Here is a 19,323-nt window from a genome sequence, read left to right on the forward strand (position 1 = left end):
TAACCAAAGGCTTTACTTTTAACTGAAAGGATATGCCAGTACAGCCCAGACCCATGGATTTGGTAAGGACAGGAATCTTTCTTTTAAGTGCCCCAGGAAATGGCATGTATACTACAATTTTGAAACAAGGGATGAGTCATTAGAGAGTTAGTAGCTACCAGCATCTAATTCTTCTGCACAGAGTTAGGTACAGTCAGCCCAAGGTAAAATTAGTTTGGCTGAAGATGTTAGGAATATGGGGGTCAGTAGAGCCATACCTGGCCAAAAAGCTTATATAAGGACCCTCTATACTTTGTTGAACATTGATTTATGGGGTTAATAATTTGTACTAGATAGACAAATAGAGAGCTGTATAGGAAAGGCATGGGACTTAATTTAAAAAAAAAAAAGGTATTTTTAAAATTCGGATAGTTTAGCCTAAAATTGAAGATCATGCTGTCCCATTTAGGACAGGTAGGTGCACTGGCAATTAGGTGGTCTCAGTGACACCTTCATCATGCGGGCCTAGGTGTATATCTACAATATTTTGGGACTTGGTGAGAATTATGGTATATCAGCCAGAGAGCATGATTTAGAACCTGTAAGGTTTTGCATGGCCACATGTTACCATAGATGATCTGGTCACTGGTGATTAGAAGGTGCAGAGCTAATAAAGCTGACCTGATACACCTGTGAATATTTCCATTTTTGTGCTATTCTGGTGACAGGAAGGTTACGAGTACCTGAACAAGGGGGTAGAGTACTAAACAAGTACTGCTTGTTTATCAACAAGTACACGAGTATTTTCTCTTGATATGTTGTTGGGACCTGAGAATTGAGAGGTAGAACTCTTTCTTATATATGGAAAGTTCTATGAAACTTGACATCATATAGAATGAGCCTTTTCTTAAGATATAAATGGTTAATCACAGATATACTAAATAACAGAAGTGAAATTTAACGCATTTGTTTAAGGTTTGTACTTTGCTACATCTAAAAGGCTAAGGGCTGATTTTTTAAAAATCAGCAGTGCTTGAGAAGACATTTAAGAATAGATCAGGGACAATCTTATGAGAAAAAAAACAAGTCAATGTATTTTGGTGCTTGGTGAAGAACAGTAAACCATCATGTAATAGTTTCTAAGTTTACTACTGGTAAAAATGAAGTAAAGGGCGTAATATCATGTGATATGTGATATTTCTGCTTTCTGATACAAGAAAGTACTCAAAATTCATCTGCAGGGAAAATACTTACTCAGGAACTAAATTCCAAAAAGTAAGTTTTTATGATTCCTGGAAAACAATGTCAAGTTAGAAACATTTTCATCCTTGGCTATTCATAAACACTGTAAAATGGGAAATTTATAAGGGTATACATATATTCTCTTTCAAATAAATTTTACATAGGTATGAATCTTATTCAATTCATCATTAGAAAATAAACATCACTATAAAGACTCAGCAAGTAATCAAAACAAAGATTCTAATTGTTTACTTACTGTAAGTCCCTTCTCCTATACTTGCTTTCTAAATAAAAAATTGATACCTTCACCCATTCCCACTTAAAAATTCTTGGTTCATTTAAGAGGACAGATTAGATAAAGAATTTAAGAAATGGGAATTTATCATTCATATAACAATTCATATAACTCTTGCCTTTTTCAAAATATCTAAGTTTTAACACTTATAAAAGACTTACCCTGGTCATTGTATCGAGATAAATCGGCCTGGCTGATGTAGAGGTCATGATCACTATCTAGTTCCCAGAATTTACAATAAATAACATAGAAATGTTCATAGGAGAAGTAATCTGTGATTTGGTTTATATCTTCCTCTTCTTCCAAAAGGGCTAGAGTCTGAAATAGTATGAAGAGAGAGATTAATTTATTTTAAAATTATGAAAACCGGCTTTGGCCGTTATATGGTCTAGTAAAGTTTAATTTTAAATTGAATTAAAATTTTTGGTTTGAGTACCAAATCAGGAACCTCTTCCAAACTTTAATCAAATGATCAATCTATAAGCATTTATGAGTTCTGTATTACACTTAGCAAAGGGTTAGATGCAGTGGAGGATTTAAAAGCAAGGAAAGGGAAGGACTGTTACCAAGGAGACTGTAGCCCATCAAAGGTCCAGACTAGCAAGCCAGAACAATTAGACAACAGGCTGAATTACATGGTCATAAGCTGACACTGCTTGTAACTTTCCAAAATTATGAAGAGTGAGCATATATTCTATTATGTAGAGTAGAAATCCACATATAGGGTTTGGCTTTGTAATGAGATCAAGTTTACTGTGAAGGTGACTTATACATAGCATTGTGCTGATGTGTGGTGGCCTGGCAAAGAAGACATAGGGATGGAGCTGCAGGGTCCTGTGCTGGAAATTAAACTGGGGCTCCCCTGACTGAGTGTCCCTATGGAAAACACCAGAAACAATAATTTTGAGCCCAGAATTCTTAAAATTCTTGTAATTATCATACAAGTGGGCAGACAAATGAAGATGTTTTCAGAAATGAAAGATTCAGAAAGAATGATTTAAGAAGCCATAAAAAAACTTCAGAAATAGAAAAAACAAAATGAGATGGTAGAAATCAGATCAAACACATCAACAATCACAGTAATGTAAATGAATTAAGTGTCCATATTAAAGTATTTTCAGATTGAGTATAAAAACCAACCCCCCCAAAACATATCTAGGTATGCGCTATCCATAAGAGATAACTCTAAAATAAAATTTAAAAGGCGGTTTTTAAAAAAGTACAAATATATGCTAGCTATATCTAAACCCAAAAAAGTGTCAATATTATTGGAAAATAAAATGGAATTCAAGGTAAAAAATATTACAAGGGAGAGAGGTGACTGTTTCATAACGTGGATGGATTGCTTCAATGAGAAATTATATTCCAAAATGTAAATACTGGGAAACCAATTCTGGCAAGTTGAGAACATAAACTATTATAGTAAAACGTCTTAATGGAAGATTCTGTTGCCAGTAAAAATTATAAAGACTCCACAGAAACAAAGGAAAACCATGATGTGGTAAATGCAAAATATGGGTTAAGATTACACATAATAAGAATTCTGTAAAATCCTAAAATCTGCACATTTATATGAGACTAGAAGAACACATACAAAAATGCTATTAGTTGTATTAGGGTGATGAAATACGATTTTTCTGTTTTCCAAACATTGCTTGTAATGTTTTATTTTATAAAATGCTCTTTAACATGTATAAAGGAGAAAACAAATCTTGAGAATGAGTTCTCATTCTCCCCTACCAGATTATCAGAAAATGAAAAAGACAGAAAACTTGTGCTATTGATGAATGTGTAAGTATGAACTAGTATAGGTTTTCAGGAGACTAAGTTGGCAGGATCTATCAAACTGAAAACCACACTGGGGCTACTGGTTGGCTCAGTTGGTAGAGCGTGCAACTCTTGATTTTGGGGTTGTGCATCTGAGTTCCACTTTGGGTGCAGAGATTACTTAAAAATAAACAATCTTAAAAAAAAAACCCTGAAAATGCATATACCATTTGATCCAGGATTTCCCCTCCAGTAGTCTATTCTAGAAAAATTCTTACCTACGTACACACAGAAGGAAAATATAAGGATATTTACTGCATCACTGCAAATAGGAAAAACCTGAAAATAACTTAAACATCCTCTATAGGGGAATATGTAATTTAGTTATGGTAGAGCCACGCCATAGATGATGCAGCAGTTAAGATTTATATGCATGGAAATGAAAAGAATGTTAAGATATGCTGTTAGTGGAAAAAAAAAAACCCAAATTAACAAAATTATCTCATATACTTAAAAAAAGCCACCTCAAAAAAGCAGCCATACAAAATAAAACTGTTGGGGCATTTGGGTGGCTCAGTGGGTTGGAGCCTCTTCCTTCGACTCAGGTCATGGTCCCGGGGTCCTGGGATCGAGCCCTGCATCGGGCTCCCTGCGGGAGTCTGCTTCCCTTCCTCTCTCTCTGCCTGCCTCTCTGCCTACTTGTGATCTCTGTCTGTCAAATAAATGGGTAGAATTAAAAAAAAAAAAAAAAGAAACAAAATAAAACTGTTTACTCCATGTATACGTATAAGGGAATAAAACCATAGTATGGATGGGTTCCCTCTGGGAAAAAGAATGAAATTGTAGGGTGAAGAGGTAGACAGTGACTTCTGCTAATTATTCTAGATATTTTCATATTATTTGAATGCTTTATGAGCATATAAATCATGAGCATACATTCATGAATAATGTACTAATAGGAAGAGTGGGAGAGAGATAGGGAAGAGGGGGAAAAATTAAATGATGCCCTAAAAAGAACACTTCTGTTTCCAGACTGGCCATTTACTTGCTGTGAGATCTTATCTAAGTTATTCAACCATATCTGCACCTCAAATTTTATCAATTAAAAAAATATATATATTACAGTAAGGCCAGAAACTATTACAAACTCTAATGTGCTTCGGGAATGTGAGGGATTACCATTCTTAAGGTGGAAGGCCTCTTTTATGGAATTACTGCCATCTCAACCCAACCCATCCCATGAGAGAGGCAGGATAATTACTATTCATTTTGGAATAAAAAAGGTTTTTATATGAATTATGGGCTGCTAATTTTGCCAAGTCTTCATTACTTTGTCCCAGATGAAGACAGGGAAAAATAAAGAGTATATAAGGTTGTATTATTAGCCTAAGCTTCATTTAGTTTGATTCATTGAAAATAAAATATTTCTTTTCCTTTCAAGTATGAACAATTGTTTCTTTAGGTTAATGGAAGCTTGAACAATCAGGCATGAGGATTATCTCGGTAAAAGGCTCCCACTAGTGGTCTATACACTTTCTCTCTTATTTGGTAAAATAAATAAAATAATTGAAAGGAAAGTATTCTTTCTTAAAAGGACTTTTTAGTATTTTTCTCCACTCTAGTAGGAGCTGGATAGAGTTGTTACTGAAAGGATCAAGTTGCAACCCCTCTATTCCATTTGCAACGCCTTTCCTAACCCAGCCCATCTCACCCCTGAGGCTGTATCAATGGTTACTCTCTGCAGAGCCACTGGCTGCTTTAGACTGTTCTTAGACTGCAGACACTTTCATGCTTCTGGGGCTTTGCTTATGTTGCTCCCTTTACCTGGAATCCCCTTCTAATTTTTTATTTTGATAAATTTCCAATACCCTCCAAGATTAAGACCACATGCCAGGCCTTCTGTGAGGCCTTCCCTGCATATTTGTTACCCATTTCTGTGGAAATTTTCATCAGATGTGACTGTGCACTTTTCTTTTAGTCCATGTACCTTGATATAAAAATCCCTTGTTATTCATCTTTGATCTCCCCAACACCCAGGTATTTGGTAAATGCTTCATGACTGAAAGTAGCCAAAGTGCTCTCAAACATTTGTTAAATGAAATAAGAATATTATTTAACTTGTTCTTTATTTTTTTTTTAATTAAAAAAAAATTTTATTTGTGAGAGAGAGAGAAGAGAGAAAGCACACAAGCAGGGAGACCTGCAGACCAAGGGAGAAGCAGACTCCCTGCTGAGCAGGAAGCCTGATGTGGACTGATCCCAGGACCCTGGTATCATAGCCTGAAAGCAGAAGCTTGGCATCCCTAACTTGTTCTTTATATATGAATTTTAATGAGAGACATACTTGCAAAAAGTTGCTTTTTCTTATCTCTGTCGAAGTTATTTTTCCACTCCAAGATCTGTTGACTGTGTAGAATATTCTCTGAATAACCTGGTTCCAAAAGGAAACAAATAAAATAAAAACACTGAAGATATGTATTACTTCACCAAAGGCCATTTTACGAATGTCTCCTGAACCAAGCTACGTTTTGTTTTTCTGATTAAGGAAAGTGTAATTTCTAATAAAAACTAATGATATTTTAAAAATCCACACCACATTCCTCATAATTCCAAGAATAATAAAGATACTCTTTGCTCACAGGCCTGCATTTCCCAGCTACCTAGATGTCACTTTATTTACCTCTCATCTTATATAGTGATGCCTGATTCAAGCAGTGTTTATTGGGTGAATGTTTTAGGAAGGCAAATGAGGTGGGAAATACACATTGGGTTGGCTTAACAACTCATAGGTCATAAGAATGGCTGCCAACATGGTACGATTTAAGACGGCTTTATTCTGGTTATTATAGCCTTATTCATTGGACTCTTAAAGACTTCTTGTCTTCCAGACTCTTTCTGGAAACTCAAATACATCTGTGATATCTCTAATACTAAGTCCTTACTTGGGCATGAGCAATTTTGTTATTAGCTAGCATTTAAAGAGTTCAATAACAGATGTGAAACTCTGGAGAAGACCCTGGACAGGATGAGAGAGGAGGGAACGGGTAGCAAATGTGTCTGAGATTGATGACATGTTTGTTGGGGTGTAGTGGAGGATTGGAGAAGGATTGGCTGCTATCCTGGAGGGAGGAGGCCACAACGTAGTCAGTTTTACCTGGGGTTATGCCTACACATTTAATTTCCCTATGACCCACTAGTTTTATTTTTTTCTTCCAAAATGAAGCATTATATCTTTTTGGTTTCAAGGTTTTATTTAAATTCTAGTTAGTTAACATATAGGGTAATACCGGTTTCAGGAGCAGAATTTAGTGATTGATCACTTAAATATAACAACAAGTGCTCATCATAAGCAGCCTTTTTTTTTTTTTTTTTGACACTTTGCCTTTGGTTTTGATTATCTAATAGAAATCCTGTATCCTTGGTGGTTTTTATCATGGAAAAGGTTAGATCTTTTTTAAAAGTTATTTTAGGGCAAGAACAAAAAAGGGAAAATATTTGGACATCTCTCCAAAGAGTAGGCCCATTGAGGGACTAAACCACCATTCCCCTTCTGGATTCCTTAGCAAAGAGAGTGATTCTCAAACAGAGCAGGGAAAACATATCCTCAGAATGATGGCCCAGATTTCTGCTGCCCAGTTGTCCATATCCTATAGTAGTGCTAATTCCTGACTCTTCAGAATCTAGCTCAACTGCTAACTCCACAGGAAGCGTCAGAACAGGCACTGGGGTAGAGCTCTGTCTTCTGTGTTTCAACTGTCACGTGAGTCTCCTTCAGTTCATCCTATGGTGTTATTCTAAACACTGGTGCAACTTGACCATTATCACCTCCAAACTCCAAGGTACCAGTTCTTTCTTGACTTGCAACCCAGTGCTTGATATGGTGCTCTGAGTATCAGTATCAATTGCTTGATATATTTTTTTATTTGAGAAATAACTGATATACATTATATCACTTTTTGGTGTAAGACATGATTTGATATTTGTACATATTGCAAAATAATCACTGCAGAAAGTCCCCTGAACATCTGCCACCATACTGAGTTATGGATTTTTTTTCTTGTGATGAGAACTTTTAAGATTTACTCTCTTAGCAACTTTCAAATGTGCAATATATTGATATTACTACATTATATATGGTATTAATTATACATAGTACTATATAGTACTATATAGTATTAACAACAGTCACCATGTTTCTACTTTACGTCCCCATTATTACTTATTCTATAACTGGAAGTTTATACCTTTTGACTCTCCAACCATTTTGCCTCTGGCAATCATCAATCTGTTTTCTTTATCTTGGTTTTATTTTTTAAGATTCCACATATGAGAGAGATCATGTAATATTTGTCTCTGACTTATTTCATTTAGCATAATGTCTTCAAAGTCAATTAGTGTTGTTGCAAACGGCAAGATTTCATGGGGTAGGGGTACCAACCCCCAGCCATGTACAGTTGAAAATACACTATAACTTGACTTCCCCAAACTTAACTACTAATAGCTTACTGTTGACTGGAAGCCTTATGAATTATGTAAACAGTTGATTAACACATATTTTGTATATTATATACGTACTATATATACTGTATTCTTATAATAAAGCAAGCTAGAGAAAAGAAAATATTAGGAAAATCATAAGGAAGAGAAAATATATTTACAGTGCTATAAAAAATCTGCATATAAGTGGTCCATGCAGTTCAAACCCATGGTATCTTACTCAACAGTGTATTTTTTTTTTAAACTTAAATCCAATTAACATATTATGTATTATTGGTTTTAGAAATTTTTAATTTTATTTTTAAAATTTAAAACCAATTAATTAACATACAATTAATTTGTATGGTAGAAGTTAGTGATTCATCAGTCTTATATAATACCCAGTGATCATTGCCTCATGTGTCCTCGTTAATCAAAGTTCATATAAAAAAGATGGAGAAAAAAAAAAGATGGAGGATTTTTAGCATAAAAATTATATATAGAAAATAAACAATAAGAATACCATTTATCATAGTTCCATGTCTCCTCTCTAAAGTAAAGTCAATTTCAAAACGTATCATTACACCAAAATTTTCTATGTTGAATATGATTATATTTTTATCCTTAGTATTTGATTTTAAATATAAATTTAACTAAAATCTAAGTTTCCTAGCTACCAAAATTTTATATTTATATATGCCTCAAATATTTTGTATTATTTATGGAGGTACTGTGTTACACTTAAAATGATACAGCGTTGATCTGTATTTATTTTTGCTTATTTTGTTATTCATTTTTTGTTTTTTTGACAGAATTTTAAAAATTCACAAATGTTGACTGTTAAACGTTTTCTACTTTTAGCCTCTGCTAACTTACTTATCTAATAATATGAAAAAATGTACTTGTAGTCCATTTTTCCATAGTCTAAATCTCTATTCAGTAGCCCCACTTCATCAGCACATTTATTGGTGTCCACATTACTGAGTCAGCATTTTAGCTTACTGAAGTAGGGGCACCATCTAGTGGTGAGAACATGTGGCTGCTTGGTTCTACATCTACCCTTGATTTTTCCCCCTAATTTTGTTCTACTACTTTTAGGTAAATAAAAAAGAAATTAATCCCAGTTTTTAAATAGCAAATTTTTAAAAAAGAATTGTTAATAGTAAGAATAACTGTTTATTACCAATAAGTGGAATGAAATTTGCTAATTTTTTACCAAGGGATCTCTAGTCACCTTGATAGTCTGAATTTTAAATTAGTTTCCTTTCTTTTTCCTTATAACTACTGAACCGGAAACCTCTAATTCACAAGTGTAGGTCACCAGAAATTTGAGCAAGTGTTTGGTAGCTGTCAGACAGGTTTTGACAAAGTGGAGTGGATGTGGGCACAAAAATTACAGAGATGGCTCACTGTAGGTAATTTATGCAGAGGAACATTCTCAAATGCTGGAAGCATGGTTCTTCTACCTGGCGGGGAAATGGTGAAAAGATCCTTGACTGGTCACCCTCTGGTTAGTATGGCTCCAAAAAGTATTTCTCCATGGTTCTCTGCAGAATTTGGACTTAAAAAAAAAAATCTATCTAATACAAATTTCCTCCTTTCTCTATCAAGAGGAAAAATTCTAAAGGGGAAAGAGCCAAGTTGTTGGTGATGAGCAGTCTCCACCACAGTTTAGTCATCTCAAGAAATATCAGTACCTTGTCTTCAACAATTAAAATCCTGGCATTTCAGCCTAAAGTGATGGCTTCAGGCCAATGAAGACACTGAAGCTATCACTAAGATACCATCTGAGCACGCCAGAGAAATGTCTTTGCTGCCATTACCAGTGTCACAAAGAAGTATTTTCAATCTCATTGTTCATTTTAAAAACTCACATGAGCACCTCTTTCCTCAAAAAAGTCAGCATATGCCAGCTAGGATAAGCAGTCTTTTATTCACTGGTAATTTCTTTACACAGCATGCAAAACTGCAAATTCAAGGGCTTTAATTTGTTAGTATTTCCAATTTTCATTTTCATTCAGTATCAAGAGACCTATTTCTTAAATGCCAACTTGTCTCTGGAAATAAAGGAGAATATGGAGTAACTTTAGGTGCATTCTCTTATATGGGTAGTGATATTCTTTTTGCTGTATGCATAGTTGGGGCTCTGTCTATCCAGTCTGGAAATAGCTGACAAAATAATTAACTAAACAAAAAAAAAAGAAAAGTCTTTTCCTAAGTCATAGGTTTTTCAGTGATAAACAGAAAATAAAAGTTGCCCAAATTTCACCATATGAGTGTCACACTAAAACTAGTATTTGTGTCATCCTTTGTGTCAGTAGTTTCTTCTGACTAAAGTGAAATTGATAAAAAGAACTCTAGCATGCCAACAACAAAAAAATGTATTGTTTAATACTACATGCCACTGAGATTATATAACATTTGATAGGGTCAAATGACTAATCAATTTTGCTTTTTCTAAGATATTTATCTTTAATTCTGAGGCTAAGTTTCTAAGAAAGTGTGAACTTAACAGTTTTTGCTCTGAACAAGATAGAGAATGATGTCTTTGTCATTCGCTTTTATGCCATTAACAACATTCATTAATTTCATACTAGAAAACTTATTTTGATTTGCTCTAGAAAAACTGTGCTCTGAAGTAACGCACAAGTTCCAATGACTTCATACTATTATTTGACCAGATTTCACAACAGAAGAGGCAGTAGGGAGAAAAAATAACCAGACCTTTAAAAAAAATACTGTTTCCAGATATTCATGTAATACTTTTTATTTGCACTTTCCTTTTTCAGATGGTACTATGAGGTTATTACAATAGATACACTTATCTTAGTACACAGAGATTCACATTCTATATTCTCAATGGGATCTTGTTTACTATTTGTTACGATGCTATTCTGAATTGCCCTATTATCAATATTTCATCCCAAGTATTTTACAATTTAGTAATTATTTCTGGGTAATGGATTTATTTTTGTGAATTGAGGATAAAAAAGCATAATAATAACAGAGTGTGAGTTTTAAAAATATAAATAATATGCAAAGACCATGAATATATGTCAGCAGAGATAATTAATTATATTGTGAATTGACCAATTTAGTTGTTTAATGATTAACATAATAGAATTTCTAGGAAAATGTGAATTACATGTGAACAAAATTGTTTCATGGCTTTTCACCCTGAAATTATAAATTCCTGGGGACCACTTGCTAGATGATACAGACCATCATGGGTCCAAGGTACTTTAACAAATACCAAAATAAAAAGTGTAGAGACAGAAAATTTATCTCTATTTTAAAATTCTGCTATTTAACATCTTTTCTAAGAATAAATTCCAATAACAAGTTCCTCTATACAGAGTATTTTCTGAATTCGTAGAGGGTTGGGCTGGATTCTCTCTAGGATCTTTTCTAGCTCTTAAGATTCTCAATTACGCTGTTAACATGCCCTGAATTTACAGAACAATCAACAATCAGAACTCAGTAATTTCCTATGGAGTTTAAGCCAGAGTCAATGTGTAGGATTCTTAAGCATGGATAATTTCATTTATTTATTCAATACATACTGTTTATCTAATATGCGCTAGGCACTATTCTAGGTATTGGAGATACTGTAGTGAAAAACATAGACAAATTCCCTGCTTCAGTGGAATTTCTATCATAGAGAAGGAGATTTTAAGCTTTAAAATATTATATGATATAAAATCTGAGAAGAAAAATAAGGTAGAACAAATGAATAGAGAGTGTAGGGGGAGGAGACAGAGGGAAAAGAAGGATGAAGAAGGTAAAGGGTGTTTAGGGAAGGCCTCACTAATAAGGGAATTTCTGAATGCACAGTTGGAATGAAGTAAATGAAGGAAGAAGTCATGTGGGTATCTGCAGAGAGCATTTCAGGCAGAGGAAAGAAGTGAAAAGCACCTGAGGCAGAAGTGGAGTTAGTGTGTTCCAGTAACAGAGAGGATGCAGTTGTGAGCAAAGCACAGTAAGTGAGGGGCAGGGTAAAAGGAGAGATGAGAGCACAGAGGTTGTGGGGGTGGGGTGGGATGGTGTGTGTGTGTGTGTGTGTGTGTGTGTGTGTGTGTGTGTGTGGTGGGGGGATTATGGGAAGTCTTAGCAAGGACTCTGGCTTTTCCTCTGAGTGAGATGGGAAGCAACTGGAGGCTTTGAACAGAGGAGTGACATGAACAGACTTACATTTTCAAAGGATTACTCTGCTTTGTGGAGACCACTGTAGGGCAATGAAGGTGTAAGCAGGGAGACCAAGTAGAAGTAATCCAAGTGAGAAACAAGGGTGACTGCACCAGGGTGACTGTGGCAGCACTTCACAACAGTAGTGGTGTGCTTCACAGGCAAATATCACTTCTGAGATAGTCTTAGAAGACAGTGACACCTTCTGGCTCAAAGAAAGACTTACAAAGTTTTACAACAGAGAGCCAATGTAAAAGCCAAGAATGAAGTTCTGAAAGGAGAAAAAGAATGGTAGTATTCTGTAACTTGACAGAATCCAATAAATTCACAGCCAACAAAAAGGACTCTAAGAATGAGAGGATTTTTCTTGGGGGTGATCGCCCTGTAATCTTATTGGGGTGTGTGAGCCAGACGCAAGGGCTAACTCACTTGAGTGTGGCTGTGATGGATGGATTTGTCCTGGGGCTCACCTCTGGAATTCCTGCAGAGATAATCTGGGAGCTAGGGCAAAGAATGCTGGACACGGCTGCAATGTGCACCACAGGCTGGTGTGCTCTGACTTCATGCCTTGACTGTGACTGGTCAAAGGAGGTCATGCCTCAGAAACAGGGCATGGGAACACCTCACAAAATGGGAGAGTGTGATTATGCTATGTTAAATTCTTTTTTTTTTCTTCTGATTATATATAAGCTATTTCTCATTACCATTTCTAGTTCTAAATTTGAGATACATCCTTTTCTGGGAAAGGCTGCTTGTAAATGCTCAATATCAACTGAGTATCATTATTAATAACAAAGCAAAGAGTGTACCTCATAAGACCAGACAGAATGAATATATTACTCTAATTCTGTATACACTGGTACTTAATAAGAAGGAAAGTAGATACAAATAACTAATTCAATTTTACTGTACCTTCCTCCCACTTAAAATAATCATTATAGCTCAGGTTACTTTTTGCATAGATATCTGAAAGCCTGCACAAAGGAGACTTATAGATCTCTATTAAGAAAAAAGAAGACTCAGCTTACAGTGGTGATATAGCGGGAGTGGAATTCTGGAGCATCTTTCAGGAACGTGAGGCCAGGGTGTGTATCCACCACATCCTGAAGAAGATTAAAACCAAAACTAAATAAATAAACATACCAAAGAGCAAAATAAAAAGAAAAACTAACACTTGAAAAGAATTTTTCCTTCCTGTAGAATAATTAGCCAGTTGAGCGAACCTGCTCTTTTTAAAGCATTTAAAATTTAACACTTTAGGGGCGCCTGGTGGCTCAGTGGGTTAAAGCCTTTGCCTTCGGCTCAGGTCGTGGTCCCAGGGTCCGGGGATTGGGATTCGGGGATCGAGCCCCGCATTGGGCTCTCTGCTCAGCAGGGAGCCTGCTTCTTCCTCCTCTCTCTCTGCCTGCCTCTCTGCCTATTTGTGATCTCTGTCTGACAAATAAATAAATAAATAAAATCTTAAAATAAAATAAAATAAAATAAAATTTAACACTTTATTACATTAAAGTTTTATTACAAGCATACTTAGGTGTGCTTTTGATATGCTAGCATACTTTAATAAAGCATTAAAATTTTAATTTAGCTATTATTTGGTGATTTATGAATCATGTATCTTAGGGGTATGTATAGTAATTTTAACATGTCAAGGCATGTCAGGGAAACTCACCCTACAGATTCTGGGATAGGGGTTGTTAAGAGAAATTTACACAGAAAAGATGGTAAGATATAAGCTAACTACAACGATTCTTTTTTTAACCTAGAGATTTGGGAAGTTTCTGAGGGAGAAAAATAGCCATGTAGCTAAGTTTGAAATCTGTTCAATTGTGGGAGTCAGCTAATGTCCTTCAAAATAACTGTGTGGACAAATCTATTTTCAATTTAGGATTTTATTTTTATTTTAAAATCTGCTATTTTATTCTCATGGAAGACTATTAGAATATTAAAACCATGAAATAACATTTTTATTTTCTAATTAGATTTTTAAAAAAGATTTTATTTATTTATTTATTTGACAGAGAGAGAACAAGTAGGCAGAGAGGCAGGCAGAGAGAGAGTGAGGTGGCAGGGGAAGCAGGCTCCCTGCTGAGCAGAAAGCCTGACCCGGGGCTTGATTCCAGAACCTTGAGATCATGACCGGAGCTGAAGGCAGAGGCTCAACCCACTGAGCAACCCCTCTAATAAGATTTTTAAAGCACTTTGAATGAGCCTAGAGAAACTACTGGAAATAATTACTGTTAATTTAATAACCAGAGGCAACAGCAACGGCAACATGGATATAAGCTATTAATTGGCATAAATGGGCAGACATCAGTTATACCTCTTTTCTTTGATTCTTCAGAACAGTTAACTGTCCATATCTACCAACGTGGTCTCAAACCAATGGACCTCCTATTTAACCTCTTATTTGGAAATAATTTAAGACTTAGGGAAAGTTACAAAAATATTAGCGATTTTCTATGCCCTTTTCCCGTAATGGTAACAACTTACAAACCATAGTACAATGATCAAAGCCAGGAAGTGAACACAGACACAAAAGTAAACCTACAAACATCATTCAAATGTTGCCAGCTTTTCTCTTAGTGTCCTTTTCTGTTCCAGGATTCTACACCACATTTAGTTCTTTTTTAAAAATTGTTTTAATTTAAATTAAATTTAGTTAACATATAGTGTATTATTAGTTTCAGGGGCAGAATTTAGTGATTCATCAGTTGTATATAACACCTAGAGGTCATTACAAGTGTTCTCCTTAATGACAATCACCCAGTTACCCCCCATCCTCCACCCCTTGAGCAACCCTGTTTGTTTCCTATAGTAAAGAGTCTCTTACGATTTTTATCCCTCTTTTTATCCTATTTTAATTCCCCTTCCCCTATGTTCATCTGTTTTGGTTCTTAAATTCCACATGTGAGTGAAATCATATGGTACCTGTCTTTCTCTGACTTATTTTGCTTAGCATAATACCCTCTAGTTCCATCCATGTCATTGCAAATGGCAAGATTTCACTCTTTTTTATGGCTGAGTAGTATTTCATCATATATATAGACCGTTTCTTCTTTATCCATTCACCAGTCAATGGACATCTGGGCTCTATTTTGGCTACTGTGGACATTGCCAATACAAACATTGGGGTGCATGTGCCCCCTTTGAATCAGTATTTTTGTATCCTTTGGATGGATACTTAGTAGTACAATTGCTGGGTCATAGGGTAGTTCTATTTTTAACTTTTTAAGGATCCTCCATACTATTTTCCAGAGTGGTGGTACCAAATTGCATTCCCACCAACAGTAAAAGAGGGTTCCACTTTCTCCACATCCCCACCAACATCTGTTGTTTAGTGAGTTGTTAGGTTTTTTTTTTAAAGTTTTTCTTTTCTTTTCTTTTCTTTTTTAAAGATTTTATTCATTAATTTATTTGACAGAGAGAGAGAGAGAGAGAGAGAGATCACAAGTAGGCAGCGAGGCAGGCAGAGAGAGAGGGAGAAGCAGGCTCCCCGCTGAGCAGAGAGCCCGATGCGGGGCTCTATCCCAGGACCCTGAGATCGTGACCTGAGCTCAAGGCAGCGGCCTAACCCACTGAGCCACCCAGGTGCCCCTGAGTTGTTGGTTTTAACCATTTGACCAGTATGAGGTGGTTTCTCATTGTGGTTTTGATTTGTATTTCTCTTATGAGGAGTGATGTTGGGCATTTTTTCATCTGTCTGTTAGCCATTTGTATGTCTTCTTTGGAGAAATGTCTATTTACGTCTTCTGCACATTTCGTGACTGGATTTTTTGTTTTTTGGGTGTTGAGACTACTAAGTTCTTTATACGTTTTGGATACCTGCCCTTTATCTGATAAGTCATTTGCAAATATCTTCTCCCATTCTATAGGTTGCCTTTTGTTGATGCATTTAGCTCTTGTGCCTCATTGGTTTCTCCCAATCTTCTACAGTTCCTTAGTCTTGTACTTCATAATCCTAAAATAAACTTTTTTTTGAGAGAGAGAGAGAGAGCATAAATGGGGAGAGGCAGAGAGAGAGAGAGAGAGAGAGACCTAATCAGGCTTCATGCTCAGCATGGAGCCTGATGCAAGGCTTGATCTCACAACCCTGAAATCAAGAGTCAGATGGATAACCAACTGAGTCACCCAGGCACCCCTCATGATTCTGACACTCTTAATGAGTTCTAGTCAGTAGACTTTTTCAACATGGTTTTGTCTGATGTTTCCTCATGATTAGATTAAGATTATACATTTTCGGCAGTTATACTACATAAGTGGTATTGTGCGCTTTACAGTCATACAAGACTATGTGATGTCGGTATGTCTTATATCTTGTAGAGTTAAGTTTGAACACACTTGGCTGAAATGGGAACTTCTGGGTTCTTCACCATACAGTTATTATTCTCCCTTAATAATTAATAAATATTGTGGGGGGATATACTTTAAGACTGCCAATATTCTGTTTCTTGGCAAATTTTTGCCCACAGATTTCAGCAGTCACTTTTTAAAAAAGATTTTATTTACTTGAGAGAGACAGAGAGAGAGAGAGAGGTAGCACAAGCAGGGAAGAATGGTAGAAAAAGAGGGAGAAGACGACTCCCTACTTAGCAGGGAGCTTGATGCAGGGCTCAGTCCCAGGACTCTGGCAGCATGACCTGAACTGAAGGCAGAATCTTAACTGACTGAGCCACCAAGATGCCCCAATTTTAGCAGCCATCTGTGAAACCTGATTGTAATATTCATACTGTGGTGCTTATCTTTTTTTTTTTTTTTAAGATTTTATTTATTTATTTGACAGACAGAGATCACAAGCAGGCAGAGAGGCAGGCAGGGCGGGGGCGAAGCAGACTCCCCGCCTAGCACAGAGGCCGATGTGGGGCTTGATCCCAGGACCCAGGGATCATGACCCGAGCTGAAGGCAGCGGCTTAGCTGACTGAGCCACCCAGGTGCCCCCTCCATTTATATAAATCATATTTTAAGTTCTCTCATCAATGTTTTGCTCTATTTTGTGTGCAGGTATTGCACATCTTTTGTCAGATTCATCTCTAAGTATTTAATATTTTGAGGTGGTATTATAAATGGTAATTTTTTTTACAGATTTTATTTATTTGACAGACAGAAATCATAAGTAGGCAGAGCAGCAGGAAGAGAGAGAGGGGGAAGCAGGCTCCCAGCCGAGCAGGGAGCCAAATGTGGGGCTCGATCCCAGGACCCTGAGATCATGATCTGAACTGAAGGTAGCGGCTTAACCCACTGAGCCACCCAGGTGCCCCTATAAACGGTATTTTTAAAATTTCAATTTCTAATTGTTTGTTGCTAGTATGTAGGAAGAAAATTGATTTTTATATACTGATCATGTTATTTGTAAACTTTCTAAGCTCACTTATTAAACACAGCTTTAAGCAGCATCTCATGAATTTCGACATGCTGTGTTTTCGTTTTCATTCAGTTCAAGATATTTGTTTCCTTTTCATTTCTTCTCTGACTCATGGGTTATTTAAAAGTGTTATTTAGTTATCAAATATTTAGAAATTTTCTGGAAATCTTTTATTATTTCTAATTTAATTCCATTAAAGTAAAAGAAATACTTTATGAGCTGAATTTTGAATTTTTATGGAGATTTTCTATGGCCCAGAATATGGTTTATCTTGGTAAATATTCTGTGTACATGTTAAAGGAATGTGTATTCTACTGTTGTTTGGTAAAGTGTAATATAAATGTCAATTAGGTCAAGTTGGTTGATAGTGCTGTTTAAATGTTCTATATCCTTATTGATTTTTCTTCAGCTTGTTCATTACTGAGAACAGCACATGGAAATCTACAATTATAATTGTGAATGTACTCATGAAGTTCTATCAGATTTTGCTTCATGCATTTGAAAGTCTGTTATACAGTACATAAGCATTTTGAATTGTCATGTTGTTATATATTTTTTTAAGATTTTATTTACTTATTGACAGAGAGAGAGAGACAGACAGACAGACAGCGAGAGGGGGAACACAAGCAGGAAGAATGAGAGGGAGAGGCAGGCTGCCCTCTGAGGAGGGAACTTGATGAGGAGCTGATCCTTGGACTCTGGCATTATGACCCAACCTGAAGGCAGACATTCATGACTGAGCCACCCAGGTGCCCCCATGTTGTTATATTCTTTACAAGTTTTTATGTTCTTGATGAATTGATCTCCTTATAATTTTTGTTACATTCTTCATGAGTTGTTACATTCTTGATGAACTGATCCGTTTATCTTTACTTAGCAGTATTATGTGCTTTAAAAACTACTCTGTCTGTATTAATATAGCCATCCAGCTTTCTGTTCTTTTTGCAGAAAAAAATGCCATGTAACATAAAATTCATCCAACAATTTTGAGTATATAGTACAATATTGTCAACAACTTGTACATTGTTGTACAACAGATCCCTCCCACCCCAATCCCAAATGATCAAAACTCCATACCCACCAAACAACAACTTCCCACACACTCTCCCCCAGCTTCTGGCAATTACTTTTCTTTTTCCTAGGAGTCTGACTACTTCAGATACCCCATATAAGTGCGACAGTACAGTAACAGTCTTTTTGAGACTGGCTTATTTCGCTTAGCATAATGTTCTCAAATTTTATCCATGCTGTTGAATATAACAGAATTTCCTTTTATTTTAAAGGCAGACTAATATTCCATTATATGTATATGCCACATTCTCTTTATCCATCCATCTACTGATGGACATTTAGTTTGCTTTTAATTCTTGGCTATTGTGAATAACGCTCAATGAACATGGAATACAAATAGCTCTTTGAGATGGTTTTCCATTCTTTTAGGTATATACCCCACAGTGGTACTGTTAGGTCATATGGTGGCTCTATTTTAAAATTTTTTGAGGAACTTCCATACTAGTTTCATAGAAGTTACACCCTTTTACCTTCCCACCATCTGTGCACAAATGTTCCATTTTCTCCATATCCTCACCAATGCTGTTTTTTTTGAGTTGGGGGAAATTGGAAGGGGAGGTGAATCATGAGAGACTATGGACTCTGAAAAACAATCTGAGGAGTTTGAAGTGGCGGGGGAGGGTAGGAGGTTGGGGTACCAGGTGGTAGGTATTATAGAGGGCACGGATTGCATGGAGCACTGGGTGTGGTGAAAAAATAATGAATACTGTTATGCTGAAAATAAATAAATTTAATTAAAAAAATAAAATGGTTTCTATGGTAAAAAAAAAACCAACAACATTCTAACAGGTGTGAAGTGATATTTCACTGTGATTTGATTTGCATTCCCATGTTGAACATCTCTTCGTATGCTTGTTAGACATTTCAACTTCTTTGGAGAAATGTCTTTTCAAGTCCCTGCCCATTTAAATACCTGGTTATTTTTACTGCTGCTCTTATTGAGTTGTA

At 35.9% G+C, this 19,323-nt stretch overlaps 1 protein-coding gene across 4 annotated transcripts in view; it reads right to left on the bottom strand.

The window, feature by feature from the left end:
• Nucleotides 1–19,323, bottom strand: part of PPP2R3A (protein phosphatase 2 regulatory subunit B''alpha) — a 199,353-nt gene that overhangs the window by 61,315 nt on the left and 118,715 nt on the right. For all 4 annotated transcript variants that reach the window (XR_014300574.1, XM_082690862.1, XM_082690861.1 and 1 more), the window contains 3 exons: nt 12,973–13,047; nt 5,628–5,714; nt 1,678–1,834 (listed from right to left, as the gene is read on the bottom strand). Coding sequence is in view for 3 of the 4 variants with exons in the window: in XM_082690862.1 (XP_082546988.1) it covers nt 1,678–1,834; nt 5,628–5,714; nt 12,973–13,047 (319 nt within the window). In the remaining variant the exon portion in view is untranslated. The remainder of the gene's footprint in view (nt 1–1,677; nt 1,835–5,627; nt 5,715–12,972; nt 13,048–19,323) is intronic.

This window comes from Mustela nivalis (genome assembly GCF_964662115.1).
Source record: "Mustela nivalis genome assembly, chromosome: 1".
NCBI lineage: Eukaryota > Metazoa > Chordata > Mammalia > Carnivora > Mustelidae > Mustela > Mustela nivalis.